Genomic DNA, 11,110 nt, shown 5'->3' on the forward strand with positions numbered 1-11,110 from the left:
TGCACTATATGGCGGTATATAACAGTACAGGTCGTGCACTATATGGCGGTATATAACAGTACAGGTCGTGCACTATATGGCGGTATATAACAGTACAGGTCGTGCACTATATGGCGATATATAACAGTACAGATCGTGCACTATATGGCGGTATATAACAGTACAGATCGTGCACTATATGGCGGTATATAACAGTACAGCTCGTGCACTATATGGCGGTATATAGCAGTACAGGTCGTGCACTATATGGCGGTATATATCAGTACAGGTCCTGCACTATATGGCGGTATATAACAGTACAGATCGTGCACTATATGGCGGTATATAACAGTACAGGTTGTGCACTATATGGCGGTATATATCAGTACAGGTCATGCACTATATGGCGGTATTATATGGCGGTATATAACAGTACAGGTTGTGCACTATATGGCGGTATATAACAGTACAGGTTGTGCATTATATGGCGGTATATAACAGTACAGGTCCTGCACTATATGGCGGTATATAACAGTACAGGTCGTGCACTATATGGCGGTATATAACAGTACAGGTCGTGCACTATATGGCGGTATATAACAGTACAGGTCGTGCACTATATGGCGGTATATAACAGTACAGGTCGTGCACTATATGGCGGTATATAACAGTACAGGTCGTGCACTATATGGCGGTATATAACAGTACTAGTTGTGCACTATATGGCGGTATATAATAGTCCAGGTCGTGCACTATATGACGGTATATAACAGTACAGGCCGTGCACTATATGGCGGTATATAACAGTACAGGTCGTGCACTATATGGCGGTATATAACAGTACTAGTTGTGCACTATATGACGGTATATAACAGTACAGGCCATGCACTATATGGCGGTATATAACAGTACTAGTTGTGCACTATATGGCGGTATATAATAGTCCAGGTCGTGCACTATATGGCGGTATATAACAGTACAGGTCGTGCACTATATGGCGGTATATAACAGTACAGGTCGTGCACTATATGGCGGTATATAACAGCACAGGTCGTGCACTATATGGCGGTATATAACAGTACAGGTCGTGCACTATATGGCGGTATATAACAGTACAGGTCGTGCACTATATGGCGGTATATAACAGTACAGGTCGTGCACTATATGGCGGTATATAACAGTACAGGTCGTGCACTATATGGCGATATATAACAGTACAGATCGTGCACTATATGGCGGTATATAACAGTACAGGTCGTGCACTATATGGCGGTATATAACAGTACAGGTCGTGCACTATATGGCGGTGTATAACAGTACAGGTCGTGCACTATATGGCGATATATAACAGTACAGATCGTGCACTATATGGCGGTATATAAACAGTACAGATCGTGCACTATATGGCGGTATATAACAGTACAGCTCGTGCACTATATGGCGGTATATAGCAGTACAGGTCGTGCACTATATGGCGGTATATATCAGTACAGGTCCTGCACTATATGGCGGTATATAACAGTACAGATCGTGCACTATATGGCGGTATATAACAGTACAGGTTGTGCACTATATGGCGGTATATATCAGTACAGGTCATGCACTATATGGCGGTATTATATGGCGGTATATAACAGTACAGGTTGTGCACTATATGGCGGTATATAACAGTACAGGTTGTGCATTATATGGCGGTATATAACAGTACAGGTCCTGCACTATATGGCGGTATATAACAGTACAGGTCGTGCACTATATGGCGGTATATAACAGTACAGGTCGTGCACTATATGGCGGTATATAACAGTACAGGTCGTGCACTATATGGCGGTATATAACAGTACAGGTTGTGCATTATATGGCGGTATATAACAGTACAGGTTGTGCACTATATGGCGGTATATAACAGTACAGGTTGTGCACTATATGGCGGTATATAACAGTACAGGTCGTGCACTATATGGCGGTATATATCAGTACAGGTCATGCACTATATGGCGGTATATAACAGTACAGGTCGTGCACTATATGGCGGTATTATATGGCGGTATATAACAGTACAGGTTGTGCACTATATGGCAGTATTTCACCCCTTCACTACCGGTCTGGACTCTGGACGTTTCGGGCTCCGCTCCTGGCTGTTTGCCGCCAACACCTAATCACGTGACCTGTCAGCAGAGGGCGGGTCCTGCGTGACGTCAGTCTCTGCGCTTCGTAGCCATAGTAACGGCTGTCAGGGAGACTGTACACATGCCGGATGGAGGCCGTCAGGTAGCGCTGGCTGCTCGGCTCTTCATGATGGCGGACTCTGCCCCACTGCCCGCTCTTCAGAGGAATGCGGCCGCTGACCGGAGGAGGATGCGGAGGATCATCACGGAGGACTACAGCTGGTCCCTGGCCACCGTCCCCCCGCTCAGCGCCCTCTGCCTGCGGCACATCGTCCTCAGCTTCCAGGGTAACTTCTGCGGGTGACGTGCGCTCCGCGTCCGGGGGGGGTGACGTGCGCTCCGCGTCCGGGGGGGGTGACGTGCGCTCCGCGTCCGGGGGGGGTGACGTGCGCTCCGCGTCCGGGGGGAGACGAGGCACATCGTCCTCAGCTTCCAGGGTAACTTCTGCGGGTGACGTGCGCTCCGCGTCCGGGGGGTGACGACGCGCTCCGCGTCCGGGGGGAGACGACGCGCTCCGCGTCCGGGGGGGGTGACGTGCGCTCCGCGTCCGGGGGGGGTGACGTGCGCTCCGCGTCCGGGGGGGGTGACGTGCGCTCCGCGTCCGGGGGGGGTGACGTGCGCTCCGCGTCCGGGGGGAGACGACGCGCTCCGCGTCCGGGGGGAGACGACGCGCTCCGCGTCCGGGGGGAGACGACGCGCTCCGCGTCCGGGGGGTGAAGTGCGTTCAGCGTCCGGGGGGTGACGACGCGCTCCGCGTCCGGGGGGTGACGACGCGCTCCGCGTCCGGGGGGAGACGACGCGCTCCGCGTCCGGGGGGTGACGACGCGCTCCGCGTCCGGGGGGGGGTGACGTGCGCTCCGCGTCCGGGGGAAGGGGTGACGACGCGCCCCGCGTCCGGGGGGGTGACGACGCGCCCCGCGTCCGGGGGGGTGACGACGCGCCCCGCGTCCGGGGGGGGTGACGATGCCTCCGTGTCCGGGGGGGTGACGACGCGCTCCGCGTCCGGGGGGTGACGACGCGCTCCGCGTCCGGGGGGAGACGACGCGCTCCGCGTCCGGGGGGAGACGACGCGCTCCGCGTCCGGGGGGTGACGACGCGCTCCGCGTCCGGGGGGGTGACGTGCGCTCCGCGTCCGGGGGGGGTGACGTGCGCTCCGCGTCCGGGGGGGGTGACGTGCGCTCCGCGTCCGGGGGGGGTGACGTGCGCTCCGCGTCCGGGGGGGGTGACGTGCGCTCCGCGTCCGGGGGGGGTGACGTGCGCTCCGCGTCCGGGGGGAGACGACGCGCTCCGCGTCCGGGGGGGGTGACGTGCGCTCCGCGTCCGGGGAAGGGGTGACGACGCGCCCCGCGTCCGGGGGGGTGACGACGCGCCCCGCGTCCGGGGGGGTGACGACGCGCCCCGCGTCCGGGGGGGTGACGATGCCTCCGTGTCCGGGGGGGGGTGACGTGCGCTCCGCGTCCGGGGGAAGGGGTGACGACGCGCCCCGCGTCCGGGGGGGTGACGACGCGCCCCGCGTCCGGGGGGGTGACGACGCGCCCCGCGTCCGGGGGGGTGACGATGCCTCCGTGTCCGGGGGGGGGTGACGCGCTCCGCGTCCGGGGGTGACGATGGGCTCCGTGTCCGGGGGGATGACTCGCTCCGTGTCCGGGGGGGTGACGCGCTCCACGCCCGGGGGTGACGACGCCTCCGCGTCCGGGGGTGACGATGGGCTCCGCGTCCGGGGGGGGTGGCGCGCTCCGCGTCTGGGGGTGACATGTGGTGGTGCATCTGTGGGGTCCTTTGGGACAGCAGGGGGCTGCAGTCTGTGGGGGAATAACTGTTCCATGTTGTCGGCAGACCACCCGATCCTGGAGAAGCTGCTTCCCCAGCACAGGGCCAAGGTCCTGGACAGCCTGTCCACCGCGCTGCCCCTGCCCGTGACCGCCAACCTGATCAGCCATGAGGATTACTGGAGGCGCTGCTGCACCGAGCGCTGGCCGACCTGCGACATCTCCCACTACGGCCTGAGCTGGAAGAGACTGTTCTTTGAGAGACACCTGCAGAACCTGGTGGAACTCTTCATCCCGGACCTGACGGACACCGGACCCATCTGTGACGCGGCAGAGCTCAGCAAGAACTACATCCGGCGCCTGGAGATCCAGCAGCTGCTGCCGCCGGTGAGGGTGGAGGTGAGGAGGGAGGACGAGGCTGATGACCTCTCTGACTCAGGCAGCGATGCCGCTGGGGACCTGCCGTCCATGGACCACTTCGACCTGAGCCTTATTGCCGATTCCCTGCGTGACCTGGAGGAGCTGCGCCTGGTCTACGGGGTCAGAGGTTGCGGCATGAACTTTGAGTGGAACCTTTTCAGGTTCACCGATCGGGATTGTGCATCGCTCGCCAACACCCTCCGGACATTCGAGAAGCTGAAGGTAACTGAGCGGGGAACCGCATGTGTCACATCCACCATTGTTATTAGCACCCTTCACAGCTGAGCTTTCGTTACAATGTGTCCATACCAGACAGCGCTGTACTCTGCTGGCAGTTTGTTCCAGTGTATCAGTCTGGAGTCCCGACTGTGAACCTCTCATCTCCATGAGGTTCTTCTCATCCGTCCCACCGTTGGTCGTCTCATAAGATGTCCTGAAGAAGATGGGGGTCCGGTTATTGGAAGGGTCGGCTCGATTTGGTCTTTTGCATTAGATCATGTCATTTGTAATTGTCACCAGTGAGTCCCCAATACATGACAGGCAGCCCCCCAGAGATAAGTAATGTGACGATACCCATGTGTTATCAGGGGGTCCGGCGCTCCCCACAGACTCTGTTCATTTCTCTCTTCGAAGGTCTTCAGGCTCCACCGGAGTAAGGTTGATGACGACAAGGTCCGTGTTCTGATCAGAAGTCTTCTCGACCACCCGTCCCTGGTTCACCTCGATCTCTCCCACAACCAGATCTCCGACCGAGGTGCCCGCGCCGTTGGGAAGCTGCTCAACCGAGGCCAACTCCAGATCCTCGACCTGTGCAACAACAACATCCGGGCACAGGGGGCACAAGCCATCGCTCATGCCCTCGCCACAAACGGCACCCTCCAGATCCTGAATCTACGCCTGAACCACATAGGGGACGAGGGTGGTCGGGCTGTGTGCAACGCTCTGCTGCAGAACACCAGCCTGCAGCGGTTACACATAGGGAGCAATGAGCTGTCTGAACCCACAGCCACCGCCCTCGCACAGGTCCTCTCTCAGAACGCAACCCTAAGGAGCGCCAACATCTCCAGCAACCGCATCGGCCAGGTATGCTACTCCCAATAACCGATAAGACGATGACTGAGGAGGTCTCTCTAGATGTGAAGCCCCCGCTACTCACAGGACAGATCTCCACATAACACCGAATAACTGGTCTATGTCATGTGATCTGCTGGAGTCATGTGCCCTTGTATGTCATGTGATCTATGTCCTCCCAGGTCATTTGTCCTTGTGTGTCATGTGATCTGCCTCCTCCCTGGTCATTTGTCCTTGTGTGTCATGTGCCCTTGTATGTCATGTTATCTGCCTCCTCCCTGGTCATTTGTCCTTGTATGTCATGTGATCTATGTCGTCCCAGGTCATTAGTCCTTGTGTGTCATGTGATCTTCCTCCTCCCTGGTCATTTGTCCTTGTATGTCATGTGATCTTTGTCCTCCCTGGTCATTCGTCCTTGTATGTCATGTGATCTTTGTCCTCCCTGGTCATTCGTCCTTGTATGTCATGTGATCTTTGTCCTCCCTGGTCATTCGTCCTTGTATGTCATGTGATCTTCCTCCTCCCTGGTCATTTGTCCTTGTGTGTCATGTGATCTGCCTCCTCCCTGGTCATTCGTCCTTGTATGTCATGTGATCTTTGTCCTCCCTGGTCATTCGTCCTTGTGTGTCATGTGATCTTTGTCCTCCCTGGTCATTCGTCCTTGTATGTCATGTGATCTTTGTCCTCCCTGGTCATTCGTCCTTGTATGTCATGTGATCTGCCTCCTCCCTGGTCATTCGTCCTTGTATGTCATGTGATCTTTGTCCTCCCAGGTCATGTGTCCTTGTGTGTCATGTGATCTGCCTCCTCCCTGGTTATGTGTGCTAGTAGTAAACTGAAAGGATCGGCACTCACACTTGGTAGCTTGCAAAGTATTTCTTTATTGCCACATATCTGTGGCGCGTTTCGGCACAACCTGTGCCTTTGTCAGTCGAACACTGTTTGACAAAGGCTCAGGTTGTGCCGAAACGCGCCACAGATGTGGCAATAAAGAAATACTTTGCAAGCTACCAAGTGTGAGTGCCGCTCCCTTTCGTTTACTATTATATGAGACGCCCGCCCTAGGACACGTGCACCACCGACTTCACTCACAGTGCCGACTGACTCAGGTTACATACTTTATTGGTCATGTGTGCTTCGTCATGTGATCTGCGTCCTCCCTGGTCATGTGCGCTTCGTCATGTGATCTGAGTCCTCCCCGGTCATGTGCGCTTTGTCATGTGATCTGCGTCCTCCCCGGTCATGTGCGCTTTGTCATGTGATCTGCGTCCTCCCCGGTCATGTGCGCTTCGTCATGTGATCTGCGTCCTCCATGGTCACATGTTGTTCTTCGCCTGTCTTGCCCACAGGATGGCGGGAAGCAGCTTCTGGAAGGGATGTCTGAGAACAGGACGATGTTGGAGTTTGATCTTCGTCTGACCGATGTGGGGCAGGAGAACGAGTTCTACATGAATCAGGTTCTGCGTGCTAATCAGGAGCGGGCCCGGGCCCAGCAGAAGCAGCTGTCCACGTCAGGGCTGGATCGGTAAGCTGGAGATCCTGGATCCCGATCATCACCCTCCCCATCCGTGTCTGTTCAATAAATGCTGTTGTCATACATTGTTTACCTGACCATGTGGTCCGCACCCGGGACTGGGAGCACTGGGGGAGACACGGGCACATGGGTGTCAGCCTCCAGCCCATGTTTACTTCATGGGTGTCATGGCCAACGCATCACAGGACATAAGAAAACAAGGGATGTCTATATTGTCCACTTTCCAGGTCTGAGGGTCTCGCGCTAGGAGGGGGTCGTCTGTGCAAGGTTTCCTGATGGCCACGGGCCCGTTAAGCTTGGCGCTGTGACAGGTGCAGAGTCCGCACACTATTATGAAGACACCAGAACCCGACATGAAAGTGTCCGTCATCCGTCTGTGACTTTATTACACAGATGTCATGTACAATCTTCAATATTGCAGCCAAAAGGCAACATTGTGGTAAAAGCTATATACAGAGATACCTCATAATAACAAAAGACATAAAAAACCTCCACAAAACAGGTTGTAAAAGTAGATGTGCAGATACCGCGGCCGCTGGGGCGCCCAGGGGGTGGGGGTGATTGATGATGAGATTATTGCCACAAAGGCCAGGGATGCCACCGTACTGCCACCTCCACGTGGAAACACTTCTGGTCTGACTGTAACATCAAGTGTCATCACTACACAGAATGTCTGACGCTGCTTCATCCTCATTAAGTATTTCTGATGGCGGCCTGGAACGCACAGCTAAAGCCTGTGTACCGGCCGTGACTGTACCCAGCCGAGCAAGAAAAGCATGGTGTGTGTGCTACAGAGTGTATGTTAGGGGGTTGTCTACCTCCTGCCCAACAGCTGTGTACCTCCTGTATACCTACCGCCAATGACTACCGCCTCTACACCTCCTGTATACCTACCGCCAATGACTACCGCCTCTACACCTCCTGTATACCTACCGCCTCTACACCTCCTGTATACCTACCGCCAACGACTACCGCCTCTACACCTCCTGTATACCTACCGTCAATGACTACCGCCTCTACACCTCCTGTATACCTACCGCCAATGATTACCGCCTCTACACCTCCTGTATACCTACCGCCAATGACTACCGCCTCTACACCTCCTGTATACCTACCGCCAATGACTACCGCCTCTACACCTCCTGTATACCTACCGCCAATGACTACCGCCTCTACACCTCCTGTATACCTACCGCCAATGACTACCGCCTCTACACCTCCTGTATACCTACCGCCAATGATTACCGCCTCTACACCTCCTGTATACCTACCGCCTCTACACCTCCTGTATACCTACCGCCAATGACTACCGCCTCAAGACAATGTGTACAGGCTGCCTGAAGTAAATCCTGCCTCTCTCTGTCCGCCTGTATTATCTCTTGCCTCTCTGTGTCAGCCTGTAGTATCTCCTGCCTCTCTGCCCGCCTGTAGTATCTCCTGCGTCTCTGTGTCCGCCTGTATCTCCGCCTGTAGTATCGCTTTACTCTCTATGTCTGCCTGTAGTATCTCTTTCCTCTGTATGTCTGCCTGTAGTATCTCCTGCCTCTGTATGTCCGCCTGTAGTATCTCCTGCCTCTCTTTGTCCGCCTGTAGTATCTCTTTCCTCTGTATGTCCGCCTTATATATCTCCTGCCTCTCTGTGTCCGCCTGTAGTATCTCCTGCCTCTCTGTCCGCCTGTAGTATCTCCTGCCTCTGTATGTCCGCCTGTAGTATCTCCTTCCTCTCTCTGTCTGCCTGTAGTATCTCTTTCCTCTGTATGTCCGCCTTATATATCTCCTGCCTCTCTATGTCCGCCTGTAGTATCTCTTTCCTTTCTGTGTCCGCCTGTAGTATCTCCTGCCTCTGTATGTCCGCCTGTAGTATCTCCTGCCTCTCTATGTCCGCCTGTAGTATCTCTTTCCTTTCTGTGTCCGCCTGTAGTATCTCCTGCCTCTGTATGTCTGCCTGTAGTATCTCCTTCCTCTCTCTGTCTGCCTGTAGTATCTCTTTCCTCTGTATGTCCGCCTTATATATCTCCTGCCTCTCTGTCCGCCTGTAGTATCTCTTTCCTCTCTGTGTCCGCCTGTAGTATCTCTTTCCTCTCTGTGTCCGCCTGTAGTATCTCCTTCCTCTCTCTGTCTGCCTGTAGTATCTCTTTCCTCTGTATGTCTGCCTTATATATCTCCTGCCTCTCTATGTCCGCCTGTAGTATCTCCTTCCTCTCTCTGTCCGCCTGTAGTATCTCCTGCCTCTCTATGTCTGCCTGTAGTATCTCCTGCCTCTGTATGTCCGCCTGTAGTATCTCTTTCCTCTCTGTGTCTGCCTGTAGAGGCTCATGCGTTTCAGTCCTCCTGTTGTATTTCCTAGCACCCCTGAAATGTCCTGCTCTGGATCTTGTGCTTGAATCCTGTATAGAACAGGCCCTCATTTCCCGTCCTGACCCTGCTGCAGTAATGATATGTATAACAGTCTGCAGTCTGGCTGTATATTTTGAGATACAACCTTTCGTAGACATTTTCTGAAGGCTGATTATACTCTCCCATCTGCTCATATGCTAATGAGTCACAAGGGGCTAACATTAAGAAGAAACAATAGTGGAGCTCCTCACTATAAGCCGGTGAATGTGGCCCTGGGTGGGACTATGGGCCTGGACTTTCACTGGAATTACAATTATTCTTAATAAATGAGGTATTATCCTTCGCGCAGGAAGGACCTAAAAAGATTGTACTCCGAGTGTATGACCCCTTCAAACCATCATGTGTCTATGTACAAAGCCCCAACATCCAGAAATAATGTCCTCATAAACAGCTGAATGAAAATGTCCCTCTGACGTACAGGGGCCCCATCTGTGTGCAGGACCTGTCCTGAGAAGTGTCACCATAGCCCGAAATAGCTTCTATTGGACCAAGTTTCTGGATCTGAGAGGGGGTCACCAAATATAACTATAAGGACTGTCTGTAACCAAATGTAATGATAAGGACTGTCTGTAACCAAATGTAATGATAAGGACAGTCTGTAACTGAATGTAACGATAAGGACTTTCTGTAACCGAATGTAATGATAAGGACTGTCTGTAACTGAATGTAATGATAAGGACTGTCTGTAACCAAATGTAATGATAAGGACTGTCTGTAACCAAATGTAATGATAAGGACAGTCTGTAACTGAATGTAATGATAAGGACTGTCTGTAACTGAATGTAACGATAAGGACTTTCTGTAACCGAATGTACCAATGTGGGCTGTCTGTAACCAAATGTAATGATAAGGACTGTCTGTAACCAAATGTAATGATCAGGACTGTCTGTAACCGAATGTAACGATAAGGACTGTCTGAAACCGTATGTAACGATAAGGACTGTCTGTAACAATGAGGACTGTCTGTAACCGAATGTAACGGTAAGGACTGTCTGTAACCGAATGTAACGATAAGGACTGTCTGAAACCGTATGTAATGATAAGGACTGTCTGTAACCGAATGTAACGGTAAGGACTGTCTGTAACCGAATGTAACGGTAAGGACTGTCTGTAACCGAATGTAACGATAAGGACTGTCTGTAACCGAATGTAACGATAAGGACTGTCTGTAACCGAATGTAACGATAAGGACTGTCTGTAACCGAATGTAACGGTAAGGACTGTCTGTAACTGAATGTACCAATGTGGACTGTCTGTAACCGAATGTAATGATAATGACAGTCTGTAACCGAATGTACCAATGTGGACTGTCTGTAACCGAATGTAATGATAAGGACAGTCTGTAACCGAATGTACCAATGTGGGCTGTCTGTAACCAAATGTAATGATAAGGACTGTCTGTAACCAAATGTAATGATCAGGACTGTCTGTAACCGAATGTAACGATAAGGACTGTCTGAAACCGTATGTAACGATAAGGACTGTCTGTAACAATGAGGACTGTCTGTAACCGAATGTAACGGTAAGGACTGTCTGTAACCGAATGTAACGATAAGGACTGTCTGAAACCGTATGTAATGATAAGGACTGTCTGTAACCGAATGTAACGGTAAGGACTGTCTGTAACCGAATGTAACGATAAGGACTGTCTGTAACCGAATGTAATGATAAGGACTGTCTGTAACCGAATGTAACGATAAGGACTGTCTGTAACCGAATGTAATGATAAGGACTGTCTGTAACCGAATGTAACGATAAGGACAGTCTGTAAC

General features: G+C 52.9%; 1 protein-coding gene across 1 annotated transcript; it reads left to right on the plus strand.

Annotated features, from left to right (window-relative positions):
* Positions 1 to 2,243: 2,243 nt before the first annotated feature.
* On the plus strand, positions 2,244 to 10,360 carry TCTE1 (t-complex-associated-testis-expressed 1). The gene is made up of 4 exons (XM_044273108.1): positions 2,244 to 2,434; positions 3,984 to 4,558; positions 4,970 to 5,419; positions 6,757 to 10,360. Exons 1-4 carry the CDS (start codon positions 2,275 to 2,277, stop codon positions 6,934 to 6,936), a joined length of 1,365 nt encoding a protein of 454 aa, XP_044129043.1. The 5' UTR covers positions 2,244 to 2,274; the 3' UTR covers positions 6,937 to 10,360.
* Positions 10,361 to 11,110: the final 750 nt, after the last annotated feature.

This window comes from Bufo gargarizans, unplaced genomic scaffold (genome assembly GCF_014858855.1).
Source record: "Bufo gargarizans isolate SCDJY-AF-19 unplaced genomic scaffold, ASM1485885v1 fragScaff_scaffold_395_pilon:::fragment_2:::debris, whole genome shotgun sequence".
NCBI classification, from domain to species: domain Eukaryota; kingdom Metazoa; phylum Chordata; class Amphibia; order Anura; family Bufonidae; genus Bufo; species Bufo gargarizans.